This window comes from Elephantulus edwardii, unplaced genomic scaffold, assembly GCF_000299155.1.
Source record: "Elephantulus edwardii isolate Elephantulus edwardi_28Jun2011 unplaced genomic scaffold, EleEdw1.0 scaffold00139, whole genome shotgun sequence".
Taxonomy (NCBI): domain Eukaryota; kingdom Metazoa; phylum Chordata; class Mammalia; order Macroscelidea; family Macroscelididae; genus Elephantulus; species Elephantulus edwardii.
The window spans coordinates 6,786,209-6,801,271 of NW_006399889.1; the positions used below are offsets into that span (position 1 = coordinate 6,786,209).

Here is a 15,063-nt window from a genome sequence, read left to right on the forward strand (position 1 = left end):
TTATATTATATATTATTTACTCATTCATTTATTCAACAATAAGAATTGAGTTTTTATGTGAAAATATACCCAAGAATGTTCTAGAAGCTTGAGGACATATCTGTAAACACACCAAAAATTCCTGTCTTAAGGATATTACATTTATTCACTAAAAATTCTTACATACTTCCAAAGAGAAGAAACATAATCATTCTTTGAGAAGGAAATAATTTGTTAGTCAAGGCATACATATAAAAGAATCCTACTTCAGGTGAAAAATTGTCACCTTCACAAGTCTAGAAATTACTATGCAGAAAGCCCAAATGCCTCATCTCATTCAGGAGAACACTGGGGCTGAGAGAGAATATTATTTAGGCTATAAACACCATTCCCTGCAGAGCACTGCTGCATTCTAAATAACTTTCACAATATATATGCTGCATTCTAAATAACTTTCACAATATATATTGTATAGAGCACAACTAAGTGTGGTGCTCTAATGAATTAATTTTTGTGTATTAATCTGTAACTTAACTATTAAGAAGTTCACCCATGCCAAGACTTTACTCACCAATGGAAGCATATTAAAGATGTTCTCTCCAATCTGGATTCTTGTTTTACTTTCCACCTCATAACTCATGTTGGTTCCAACTGGTGTGTTATTTTGAGAAACAATAAAGTTTTCAACAGCATCACAACAGGAAGCAAGCTCAGCTCTGCACAGAATAAGAATAAATGTGAGCCAAGGAATAAGATTAAGAAACTATAAAAAGAGAAAACAGGGGGTTAAGCACAAGAGAGTTTTGCCCTGTTGACATTCAGAAGGATATAAATCATTCACAAAGGCAATATGTTTATTTCATTCCATTCTTACTAGCCCTTGATGGTAGAATGATGATATAGAAGAATTAGATGGCAACAGGAATGGCCATTTCTTACAGATAAAATGCAAAACAAAACTTAAATCCATTGCTGTCTCTTCAAAGCTGACCTTCCAGTGGGTTTCAAGAGGCTGGACTCACACAGGAGGAGATTGTCCATCCCACCCCCCCCCAGAACAGCTGATGAATTAAAACCATCTGCTTTTGGGTTGGCAGTGGAACTCCCTACCACCTAGGCTACCAGAGGTTCTTAATTTTATTTTCTTCCTTACAGATAATGCAGAAAAATGGAATTTAGTCCCAAGCTATATGTCAAAACTGTTAGCGTGGAGTGAAAAGCTACTCTTAGAATGCAGACCCAAGGAGGTCCTTCCAGAAACGTTGTGAGTTAGCCCTCAACCTCTGTCAAATGTAGATAGAGCCACTTAGGAATTCTATTTTGTTTACATAATTTTTTAGTGTCATAGCTTTCTGAGTCTGTCTTAAAAATTATTCCAGGGTTTACTCAACCTTGAAGTCAAGAGATTCTCTCATTTGTACAACTGAACTGTTTCATTTCCCTATTAGATTTTCAGAATCTCTTCATAAAAATATTTCATGTACTTGAGAATGGTAATCAAGTAACACTTTAGCCTTTTCCTCTTGAAGAGTTGAGAAAATTTTCTCTTTTCTTAAAATTTGCCTCAGAAAACCAGTTTTTTTTATTTTTTGTCATATTGGCTATTTTAAAATTTTTTACTTATTATTTTAAAAGACTGCAATTAGCATAGTCACCTCATTGCCATCTAGTCAGTTCTGACATATGGTGACCCTCCATCAGGCTTCAAGGTGATGCATCTTTTTTTTTTTAAGGTGATACATCTTAAAGGGAGTAGATTGTCTCACCTTTCTCCCATGGAGATGTTGGTGTATTTGAACTGCCAGCTTTTCACTGCACAGCTCAATTAGTAATGCACTATGCCACTCTAGCTCCTTTATTACCATAAATAATCCACCACTTGCTCTGCGGAGGAAAATGGGCCATCTCCTCCCATGCCATTAACTGCCTCTGAAAACCCACCAGAGGGTCAGCTGTCAATTGGTTCCAATTCGATGGTACACAACAACAGCAATCAACTAATAGAGTGAGGCACCGGTGACACTCAGCGATAACAAATCAACTTCATAACTAGAGCTTCCTCATTCTACACATTTACCAGTTTGGAGTCTTGTAAGATAAACACTTTTGTACGTGTTCCTAGTCTATCCTTTTAAAGATGATGGCGTTCCAATTTTTATGGTCATTTTAAATTATAATCTACTCTTTTTAAATTGGAAGAACTCATTAGGGTCTGAAAAGCCAATATTGTGATATTATTTTCACTTCGAAGTCAATGTTTTCAACAATCTTTTTTACCTATTAACTTCTTTCATTTAAAAAGTGCATTCTTCTTAATTAAATTCCATCACCTACTTATTACTTCTTTTTGTATTTCAGAATCTGAAATTCCTAAAAGATTGTTCATGGAGATTAACAAAAGCAAAAAATGAAAATGAAATGATGCGTAGTCAAAAACACGATACTAAGTAGCTTTTAATTATAAATTTCATTTGATGGCAATTCATGTGACATTAGTGTAAATTCTGGAATCCATTGAGTTTCTAATTTAAAATGTTTCTTTCACTTAGTATTTTGAGAAAAGACAACATAATAAATTTGCACTTGCTTTTAACAGGTAATTTGAGTTTTCTTATGGACATGCAATACTTAAAAGAATTACAGAATAAAAACATGAACCAAAGTGTTCTATGCTTTGCTATATTAATGGATTTTCTGAAATTATAGTTTTATTGTAAAAATTTTCAAGCAAAAGTTGAAAAGACTGCACAACTATTTAATAATCATCAGCAAGGTTGTATAATTGTTATTGCACTTGATACATTGCCTATATTTGTATTATATTCATTAATTCACTGGTTCTTGTTGCTGTTTTAATTCTAAGCTACAGCTATCAATACATTACCCCTAAAAACGTCAGCATGTCAATCAACATTCTCTTTATATTTTTGAAGAAAATTAACACAATAAAAAGAATTATAAAACATTCATGCTAATGACAAATTATAACCTCCCAGCTAAAATATCTGAATAATAATCTAAAATGCTATTTTTTTTTACTTGCTTTTAGTCACAGGCTAACAGTATGCTTAGACCCTTACAGATTCAGAGATAGAATCAGAAATTTTTCTTTATTACTTCATAGGTCATCTGTGTGGCAGAGTCACTGTTGGCATGAAGCATATTATAAACAAAACAAACCTCAACTTTTATCTCTGCAGCTCCATTTCCCATCAGCCCTAAGCCCAGGGGTCAATTCTCATTCTTAGTGACCCCCAAATTACTGATTATGTTCACAGTAACAGACATGGCAATTATTCCCTAGATGTGTAAGAAGAGCAGGAGACATCACATAGTTAAAGACACTCTTGTGTTTAATCAGAAACATGCTGTTACAGTGATACCTAAATTGTCTATAACATCACTGCACATTTTACACAGCAAAGGTTCCCAGCCTCATCAGCATGCAGCAGACCTTATGACTGAAAAGCACTATAGACTCTTCAGAATTATTTGACCCACACAATCAGAGATGCAGGCAAAAAATATTATTCCCATCTTAGAGATGAGAAAACGGTGGCTGAGGGAAGCTAAAAAATATGATCAAATACCAACAACAATAAAACCTCAAAGCAAACAAATCAGTTGCTTGTGAGTGCATTCCAACTGTTGGCAACCTCATGAGCACAGAGCAGAGATTTCAAGATTGTGGCCTTTCAGAAGCATATTGTCAGATCTTTCTAGTAAAGTAGATTCTAACTCATAGCAGCACTATAGAGTAGAAAGCCCCAAAGGGTTTCCAAAGCTGTCTTTATTAAGCAAAGTAGCAACAACATTCTCCAGTGGAGCAGCTGGTGGCTTTGCCTGCCCAGTCTTTTCATTAGCACCTGAGTGTTTATATCCAATTAGTAGACAAGGATACTTTATGAAGAACTCAATGCTACATTTCTGACGTTCTATTGTCTGTAGTTTATTTACACACCTGCTCTTCACAAAGTATGTATTATTGTGGTATGATACAGGATCAGGGAAGGTTTCAGTGTGCTATATACAACATTGCTATAAGATGGGACTTTACTCAATGGCACCTAACACTACCAATAATATGCTCTAACAGGGGTTGTTGTTATTAGTTGCTATCAAGTCAAGTTCAACCCATAGAGACCCTTTGGACAGTAAATAGACCTGAGCCCTGTCCCATTCTGTGCCATCCTCATCATTTCTGACAAACGAAACCCATCTCACTGATTGATCCTCGGAGGGATCTTCCTCTCTTCCACTGACCCTCCACCTTTCCAAGCATGATGTCCCTTTACAAGGAATAGCTTAGCTTCTCCTTGCAACATGCCTAAAGGATGTGAGATGAAGCTTTGTCATCTTTGCCTCTGAGATGCATTCTGACTGTACTTTTCCCAAGACATAACTAATTCCTTCATTTAAGCATAAGATGTTTTCCATAACGTCAAGATGAAAACACAAATTGCTTTGCTAAGTAATCTTCATGGCAGCTTGCTGAAAGGTTCTCCAGACTCATCTCAAAGGTTGCCATATGGTTTACACAGGTATTTCAACCCAAAGATGAAGCAGGGGAGGATCTGGAGTGGAGGTTGCACAGGGTCCTTGTGGACCAGGGCTGTCAGGTGGGCTGGTCAAAATGACAGCACCACAATGATAATGAACTCTTCTCCTGGTGACAATCAAAGCCTTATTTTTCCCACACGTTCACAGAGTAGCTCCATATACCTCAGGCTCCAAAAGAGAACACACTCCACTCCTTTTCCCCAGTGACAACCCAGATAGTGGTGATGTAAACTGTTAATGCACTGGGTTATTAACTGAAAGATGAGGTTCTCATGTACCTAGAGGTAGCTTGGATGAAATCTGGTGATCTACTTTCAAAAAATTAGCCATTGGAAGCTGTATGGAGCATAGTTCAACTGCGGCACACATCGTGTCCCCATTTGTCAGTTTGCTTTCTACATCCCCAAGAATGAATGGGGACCCGGTCTGCTGCAGTGAGTTGCAAAATTCTGAGGGGTTAATATCTTTTCAAATGGGCTTAACTTTCAATGAGGAGGAGGGTCCTGGGAGAATCTGGCTGTAAATACTCTCGTCCTTGATCTATGGAAAGGCAAAATTTGAAGATGCAAAAAAAGGAATTTTGCCTCACAGATGACCTAAGAATACATTTTTGTGAATATTATGGAAGTTTCTTTTTTCTTTGCACTGTAGGTCGGAGTATTTCCTTTGTTTCTGGTATTGAGGTGGGTTTTAAATTTTTTTTTTTTAAATTCAAGCCATAAGACAGAAATCTTCTTCAATTTTAAATGGAACCCTTCCTAGGTTTCCATGAAATGTTAATGACTACTTATAGCTCACAGTGCACAGGCTACTACAGGATACCTTGAATACTAACGACCTAAATGCCCGAGCCCATAGCTCATAGGCATCGCTTCTGTTTATTAAACTCTTCTAGTCTCCCTAATGAGATGTGGGCCAGCGAGGGAGCTGTGAGGGCTGCAGGGCCCTTTCTAAGCGTTAATAAAGAGCTACCTTTCTGCTGTCCCTTCTTTATGATTCTAATGAGGAGACTAGGAAAAGGGTTTTAAAATGTCAGCATCTGCAGAAATTCAGGAAACATATTTACCCTTGTAACCATTTATAAAACAGTCACAACTCTTCTCCTTCATCAAAACCACAATATTTCTAAGCTGAATAACATACTTCCTGCCTCTCCTCCCGTTCAGGACCTTTTCTTTTTGCCTTTCCTATGTTCCAACCCGTGAGACCTGGGAGCACCGTGGTTAACTATCAAACCTGTTAAAAGAAAGGCTGACAGGTCAACCCCGCCCCCCCAGGAGTCTGCTCTTTCTTCTGTAAAGATTACAGTGAAAGAACCTATGAGACACTTCTGCTCTGTCTCTTGAGAATACTTACGAGTTGACATTGACTGCACAGCATCTAACTTTGCCACTCATGTCCCCATCCTCCATTGTCTAATTGATTTATTAAGTGTTTCTGTTGTGTACTGTCGAGTTAGACACAACTCATAGCTGCCCCTCCAGAGGGTTTTCTAAGGCAGTAAATCACATGTAAGACATTGCCTATCTTTCTCTGCAGGTGGATCTGAACAGCCATCAGATCTAAAACCTACAAGGTTCATGTTCAGTATAGTCTAAGTATTTAGTGCACATATTTTCTCATTTAAACCCCGCAGTAACCCTACAAAACATGGACAAGTGACACTTTAGTTCTTGCATATGAGACCAACTCAGACTCATATGTGTTAAGTCGTTTGTTCCAGGTCCTATATGCTGGGGTAAAATCTCCTGTCTCTGAGTTGGTGGTGCAACTCTTTATCTATCAGGCTTCTCGTTGTGTAGCATCGTGTCATAACTGATCCATAGCTGACCCTCTGGAGGGTTTTCACAGGCAGTTAATTGCACAGGTGGAGACTGCCCATCCTTCTCATGCAAAGCAGCTGGTGGCTTTGAACCACGTGCCTTGGGGATTGCAGAGCAGCTTCTAGCCTAGGCTACTAGCACTCCCTATAAATCACATTATAATTATTTTACACATATTTTGCAACTATCCACTCATTTTTATTTATTTAGTATTGGGAACTGTGGGAAGTGCTGTCTGCTTGCTGGTGAATAAATAAAACAAGCATTTAAGGTTTGTCTTTGAGGTTTCAGTATTTATGTGTAGTAGGAAAGAAAACAAAAAGGTTTATAAGGCTAAACTGTAAGACAGCAAGTGGCAATGCCTAGCTTCCAACCCAGTAGTCCTTATCCTAAAGCCCAGGCTCTCAGGCCCTGCCTGACAAAGTACCATGATATGCAATGCTGCAACAAAGGATTTTGAGGATATGAAGGTGAATAAAATGTTCTAGTCTGAACACTTAGAATTTATAGCCCAATAGATTTTTTTGAGAATGTTTGAGCTCATAACGGAAAGCATTTCTATTTAAAAAAAAACACCAGCAAAACTTAAGGGGGCATTGTAGGCACACAGCAGGGCTTTTGCAGGACACTGTGAGTCACATCACGTGGAGGGGGCCCTGGCAGCCTCCATGAACAGCCATGGCCCGGGACTGTGCCGTGTATCTGCGAGCCTATGTATCTGTATGTGGGCATATGGGGTACTGGGGCCAGAGGAAGAGAAAATAAACAGCATAATTTAATATTAGAGGTTGCATTTGAAAATGAAAGCAGTTGTAGAAATTCAAGGATTTATTTACCATTTTCAGGGGCCCTGGGAGCACAGTAGGTTAAGAGGTGGGCTGCTTACTGAAAGGATGGTGGCACAGATGTATCAGCTGTTCATGAGGTAAAGCTAGAGTGGTTGGCTTCTTTAATAGCCTCAGGGTCTCATGGGGCAGTTCTGTTGTGTCCAAAAACACTGCTAAGTGTCAGAATTGACTGGATGACAGTGAGTTTGGTTTCGGATTGAATTTATCACGCTAAGTGTTTTTATAAATCAATCAAATATCTTTTGCTTCATCAAAATAACCATATACCTAAGCCTAGTAATTAGAAATTTAAGAAATGAACAGATTTAAATACACTCAATATAAATCAGGGAGCTCTGTGACCTAGTGGAAAGCAACTAATGCTGCCAACCCAAAGGAGCATGGTTCAAATCCATCAGCTGCTCCATGGGAGAAAGATGAACACTTTCTTCCTATGCAACACACTATGGATTAAATCTCAACATCCAAGATGCAAAAATTCTCTCACCACTGGGCCAGCAGGTAACATCATGATAGAAGTAGAAAAGATTGAAACTGTCAATACTGTCATCTTATGTGGGTCCACAGTCGACACCCCTGGAGACATAGGGCTTCGAAAACTCTAACTTCATGACACATAACAACAACAGTATAAAGCAGCATTGTGTATTGCCCAGAGTCCACTGCCATTAAGTCACATGCTGACTCACAGTGACACTAGGGAAGATCTGAACTGCCCCACAGGTGCTTTCAAGGCTGCAATCTTGATGGAAACTGATGGTAATCTTTCTCTTGAAACAGGTGAGTAACCACTGTGCCATCAGGTTCCTCATTGCACACTGGCTACTCTACATTGTCATGTGATCTGAAATTGTATAATTACAGCTCGATTGAAAGTGGAGAACTATATACTACTCTTCAATGCTCACAAAATACTTGATGTACTTGGATCTGCTGTGGAAACTTTAAGAGGCACATTGACCTATGTGTCTGTCTAGAGGGGAGATGCAGAACTTGAAAAGTGATTGAAATTCGTGAGCTATTAAGAACTAATAATGCCCAGACTGAAGAGGAACAGATTCAGTAGAATTCAAAAGCAGTCTTCAAATATTTGAACAACTATAATGGGAAAGAGCAATTAGATTTAACTCATTTATCTTCATCAGACAAAACTATGACCAGCAGATAAAACCGTTCATCATGGGTTTTGATTAGAGTGCAACAGGTGACAGGAATGGTCCAGCCAAGGTCATGAAAATTACAAAGATGAGTCAAACACAGGTGAAGCTTGCCTTCAGGTGTTTACTTGTATGTGATTAGGATAGTTAGGAATACAGCCTAAGTGGTATTGCAAAATAACTTCAGTATAATGTTAACTGAGGTAATAAAAAGCCATGATGGGAATTCAAGGAAAAGGCTCTTAAACTGACAAGTTGGTTATGGGAAGATTTCCTAGCAGTAATGTCAGTACACAAGAAGAATTAAATAAATATTTGCTTCTTGTCGAGTCAGAACCAACCTGTAGCTGACCCTCCAGAAAGTTTTACAGAGGCAGTAAGTCACAGGGGAAGAGACTGTTTATCTTTCTCCTGCAGAGCAGCTGGTGAATTCAAACCACATACCTTTTGCACTAGCAGTGCAATTTCTGGAGGTGGCGTTCAGGACATAAGCAGCACTAAGTAAATACACCTATCTTTCAATTATCGATCTGGTTAAGGCTCAAATAAAAAATGTTATGTGAAACTTCAGCAATCAAATGTTTCTCATGTTCACTGTTATTCTGGAGATGGCCCCAGGGAGCAGTGTCCTCTACTGCAGACACTATCCCCAGTTTGCTCCTTGAAGTCTGTGTGCAATGCCTTCTACAAGGGGCTGGTCACTTCATGCTGTTTCAAACCACAGGCAGAGGTGACTGGGCCAGGATTCTCAGCCAGGAGGGAAATGTCCCACCTTGACCATGCAGAGTTCTTGTTCTCTCATGGAAATATCACCCACCCAGGACTTCTGTATGCTGGTCCTAGAGCCCCTAAACCTATAAACTACAAAATTCAGAGTCTGTGGCAAAGTGACAGCTGTATATTATGTCTACTTCTCTCTGTCACATTTTCAAGAACACACCGCCTGAATCTACTCAGAAACGGGCAACTATTGCTAGGACTCGGAGAGGGCACAAAGCATTTTCACAAGTTAAAAGAGCTAGGATCCAGAGTGCTATCTTTTCTCTAACTTTATCTGATAGAGCTCTGGTGTCCTAGTTGTAAGAAGCTGAGCTGCAATCTCAAAAGCAAAACCACCAGCTGCTTTGTGGGAGAAAGATGGGCAATCTCTTCCTGTGTGATTAAACTCCCCCTGAAAACCAGCAGGAGAGTCAGCTATGGGTTGGTTCCAACTCAATAGTAAACAACAACAACTTTATCTGAATCTAAGATTAGACAAGAAGGGTAGCAGGGGAAGGATGAGGGGGTGCAGGAAAGGAAGCACCCTCTCACTCAAAATAAATGGACCCTTACTGGGCCTTAATGTAGTTGAAGAGTTTTCATGCCTATTTATGGTTTTTACTCTCACATTCTACATGTCCTGAAGTAGACGTTCCTGTCTAGACATCAGAAAATGAATTTAAATATATTAAAAATCTCTCTATCCCCTATTTTAAAAGGTTCCCTAACAACTACCTCATTTTGATCAATATCTTCATGCAACGTCTTCTCGGGCACCCAGTATCACATGAAGCAAAAGTTATTTTTGCTACTCTTCCCCACCCTGACCCCCCGCAAATGTTCACCTCCAGTAAGACAGGTCTCCCCAGGTCCAAATTCCTCTGCTCCAATGCAAAGATTCAAACTTTCAACTTTTCGGCCAGTAGTTAAGTGCTTAATCATTGCACCACTAGAACTACTTTCAACAATCTAAACCAGAAGCAAATAGTTATTAGAAGGAAGAAGGGAGGGAGAGGAGAGCAAGAATTAATAAATAGATAAGCTGAGTGAAGAGAATGACAGTATAAAAATATGGGGCTGATCAGACATCATAATTAATTAACCAAATTGATCAACTGTAATTAATGTTATAAAGCAAAATGTATATGAATGACTGAATGGAAAACCAGAATAATTCATAAACTTTCACTCAAAAAAATAAATAAGAGTTTGTACTATGTCATAAATTACAAATATCAGTGAATGAGATAATTGTGAAGTGAGGAGCAGGTATATTTGCTCAATGAATAAATGAATCTTTTTGGGAACAATTATTCTAGTAATAGACTATGAATGTTAGTGGAAATCCATCAGAGAGGAGGGTTCACAGACAATGACAGAGAGTTGGCTCCTGGTGGTGTTGGTGGATGCCACAGAGTCAATTTCAACTTAAAGTAACTCCACCTAGAGTGTCACCAAGAGTCACAGGTGACTGGAGGGCACATAACAATGACAAAAACAATGTAGAAAAGAAGAATCTTTGCATAAGGTTCCCCAGTCTGCAATCTTTACAGAAGCAAATTGTCAGGTTTTTCTGCTTTTGAGCTGCTGAGGTCAAACTGCCAATCTTCGGGATAAAGATCCAAGCATTTAAACATTGTCCCTCAAGGACACCTTAGGTTACTCCAAGAGGTCATTTAATTAGAAATGAAAAGGGCTTAAATGAAGCAAGTGGTTTTAGGATAAAAAAGGAGCAGAGGAGAGATGTGAAATAGATTTACTATGTGAAAAGAACAAAGATGAGAGCTAAGTCAAAGGCTGCTGGAATATATAAAAATGGCTCAAAGATGTGAGAAACTAAATGAAGATGTAGATAATGGCTACACGTAATAACAGAACTCTGACCCACTGTCTACAGTGCCCAGCCAGGAAGTCAGACTGCTGTTTCTACCTCAGGATGACAATTCACTATCTGTAGCATATCTCACTACCCAAGATATCAAATCACCCACCCACTGCAGAGACCAGTCTAGCAAGTCAAGTAACAATCCCTGCAATAAAGGGCCCCAATGAGCCAGGACTTAATAACTGACATCTTAATCTTATCCCTGTTTCCAACTTAGGAGCAGACTATGAAAGTCAAATCTATTCCTCTAACAAATACAGCGTGTTTTTACTCTGACACATGGTCAGAACTGACAGAAAGGGATTTTTAACATATCACATATAATGCACGGCTTTTTTGGGTCTTGCTCTCTCTTGAATAATGAAGACCAAAGAAAAATCAAAGATGCATAAAAACAGTTCAGAGGACTAATGGACCTTGTGAATCTCAATCTTCATGATCCTGAGACCAGAAGAACTAAATGGTGCCCCGTTAGTACTGCTGACTGCTCCAAAAAGGTTCACAGTAAAGTGCTGTTTTTATTATACTGTGCACTAAGATTAATCACACACTGAAGCCTCAGGTCTACATAATCGTAAATGTTCATCCAGTTATATGAATCCATAATGTCTGATATAAACCATTTCAAACATGGATTGGTTCCCTAATTCTTCTACGGTCTTTTGTGTTCAGTGAAAAGATTTGCTAGAAGGTCCTACAAAGACTCAGACCTGTCAGAGGAATGAGTCATGTGACTGTAGGTGTATAGGACAGTTTTTGTCCCCCAGAAACTGGTGAGCAATGGGTCAGACTAGATGCTGCTGGATGCTTACATTGACGTTCCTGTGTTGGTGTTTTTTTATATACCCCCAGTGCTCTCTTATACTGATTCTTCTGCTGTTGCTGATTTGTGAGACCATACTGATTTGTGAAACCATACTGGTTTGTGAAACTATGTGTCTGCTATTAAGGTAGCTGGAGACCAGAAAGGTCTAAGGTAATAGCTAAAAAAAAAAAGGCCAACTTTAGGCTAACACTGCAATGGCCCTGGGCAGAAGGGAGAAAATGTGGCACAAAATTTAAAAAAAATCATAAAAGTGGTTAGTCTTGCTGGTCTACTAGGAACTGGAAGAACCCATCCAAACTCACCCTCAAAGATTATGCCCTTTGTCACTCTTAGAGACTAAATCTTGCAGCTCAACTTTAAGAAAACAGTTCTATTGTTAAGGGTCATAGAGTTGAGTATAACTCACAGTGACCTTATGAACAGCAAATATGGACCCTGTTCTATCCTATGCCATAATCATCACCAACATATTTGCGTTCACTGTCATAAGACACTGTTATTACTTAATCTCATTGAAGGGCTTCCTCTTTTTTTTCTGACTCTCTACCTTTCCAAGTACTATGTCCCTCTCCAAGGAACAGGCTTATGCATTAGATGTGAGAGGGAGCTTCACCATATTTACCTCCAAGGGCATTCTGGTTGCATTTTCTCCAAGATAAATCTATTTGTTCTTTTGGCAGTTCATAGGCTATTCATTCCTCTCTCCAACACCAAATTCATAGATGCTTCTTCTGTCATCCTTGTTCAAGGTCCATCTCTCAGATGCAAAGATGACTGAACAAACTGTGGCTTAAATCAGTCATACTTAAGTCTTTAAACTGACATCATTGCTCTTCGAAACATTGGAAAGATTCCTGATATTGCACTTTCCCAATACCATTTGTCTCGTGATCTTCTGACTGCTGCCACCAAGGGTGTTGACTGTGGATACAAGTAAGATGAAATTGTTGACAATTTCACTCTTTTCTGAATCTGTCTTGATGTTGTCTATTGGCCAAGTGGTGAAGAGTCTTGTTTCTTGGATTTTGAGATGTAATCCACATTGAAGGCTATAGCCCTTGATCCTCTGTAGCAAGCACCTTAGGTCCTCCTCACTTTCAACAAGCAAAGTTATGCCATCTGTATACTGCAGGTTGTTGGTAAGTCTTCCTCTGATCCTGATGCCACACTCATCTTCATGAAGTGCAGCTTCTCAAATGATTTGTTCAGCATACAGACTGAATAGATATGGAGAAGGGCTAAAACCTTGAAGCACACCTTTCCTTTGTTTAAGCTATACCGCATTTCCTTGTTCTATTTAGACAACAGCTTCTTGATCTAGGTATAGATTTTGAATAAGCATAATTAAGTATTCTGGAATTTCCATTCTTCTCAATGTTAGCCATAGTTTATTATGATTCCCATAGTCAAATGCCTTGGTATAGTCAATAAAACACAGATAGATATTCTTCTGGTCATGAATATAATGTGAACAATAACACTGAGGAGGTACTCATTCTTTAGATCAATTAACCCTATAAGAGCTAAAGGGTATCATTCACCCAGGGATAAAGCTCAGAAGACAGGAAGGGGTAAGATTAATGAAACAGGCATTCTCAGTAAGAAGTGGGAAAAATGATGTAACAATGTGAGGGCTTGTAATGAATGCTATAAAACAAAATATGCATGAATTGTTCAACAGAAAACCAATTTGCTCTCTAAACTTTCACTCAAAACACAATAACAGGTATTACTCTTTGTTTATTTGTAAAGTCTTTACTTTTTTTGTCAGCTTGTCTCCAGCTTCCTCATGCCAACAGCTTCCAATCAGGGCAGACCAGAGGCCATCCCTCCCCTCTACTCTAAATCTTACCCTCACCTTTAAGTGTCTGTCAAATGAAAGTCAAGATAGTCGACACCTTTTTCTATAACAAATTCTAAATAAAGAGCTTTGTTTGCATTTATTTAGACATGTTTTATTCTGTCCATGTGCACAGATTTGATGGTTTTTCCTTAAATCTCAATGTACCCAAGTGAAATTCACTCATTTCATAAGCAGGCTTTAAGAATATCCATATTTCAGGCACTGTGATAGGCCCTAGGAACATAAAAGGGAGTAAAGGGTCCCTTTCTTTTCCTGGTCTTAATCCAGGAACAGCACAATCTATAAAAGAAGAAAAAGTAGAATAAGGCTTCAGCACAAAGCAATAAAGCTAAATTAAGGTTTGTTAAATATGGCCTAAAAAGAAAGGTCAGCAAAACAGGGGAAGTCTCTTTTCTATAAAGGGTCACTGAACCACAGGAAAGAAAATCAATAAAAGGCTGTATAAGCAAAGAACAACCTGCCTGCCTCCCCAGAGGGCAACAGAAAACAGTCTATTCATAAGTTTCTAAATTTTTGAAAAGGTAATATAAAACTATCTCAAGAACTCAGAAAAAATACTTTAAAAATTTCAATTTTAGATTATGACAATTTGCAGAAGAGAAGCAAAAAAGGTTAAAGAGAAGGTAAGCTGGAAGAACCATAGATAAATAAGATTGAAGAAAAGAAACCTATGACTATAGGTGGAGATGGGAAAGAAATGAGGAAAGGCATAAACGTGAAAGATGGAGAAAAAAAATGTTGTAAAATGCAGAAAAGATAAAGGTGTGCACACACACACACACACACACACACACACACACAAGATGCACAAACATCAAGGATACTCATGACATTCATCAAACATACAAAGAGAAATCCGAACTGTCCCATGATCCCATAGATCTATACCAAGAGATCATTTAACAGACAAGGAACCAGAAAAAGAAATAGAATAAAAGTGTCAGACTGTTGGTCCTGATTTGGTGACTTTCTCTATAACACAACAAGATGCTGCCTGTACCTTGGTCATATTCATGACCATTAGCAATTTTGCATCCCCACTACACCTGTTGTGCAGTGCCTTCCTATACAGAGAACTCACCTTCCAGAAATGCTGTGATCCATCTGGTTGTTATTGGTTAACTCTTCTAAGTATATCACCAGGTCTCATTCCCTCTTACTTGGGAAGCTTCACTGAAACCTGTCCGCCATGATGATCTGGCTTTAAAACAATGTGCTTCTAATATCTTAGCAGTATCCGAGAAGCTGGGCTCTATGAGGAGAATTGTGGCATCAGGATTGGTGGACCTATTAACAATCTGCGTTATGCAGATGACACAACCCCGCTTGCTGAAACTGAGGAGGACCTCATGCACTTGCTGC

General features: G+C 38.7%; 1 protein-coding gene across 1 annotated transcript in view; it reads right to left on the bottom strand.

Moving 5' to 3' along the window:
- The window catches only part of ST8SIA6 (ST8 alpha-N-acetyl-neuraminide alpha-2,8-sialyltransferase 6), a 272,465-nt gene that overhangs the window by 16,649 nt on the left and 240,753 nt on the right, over positions 1 to 15,063 (bottom strand). Inside the window, exon 5 of the mRNA XM_006894298.1 lies at positions 551 to 695. Within this exon, the coding sequence (XP_006894360.1) occupies positions 551 to 695 (145 nt within the window). The remainder of the gene's footprint in view (positions 1 to 550; positions 696 to 15,063) is intronic.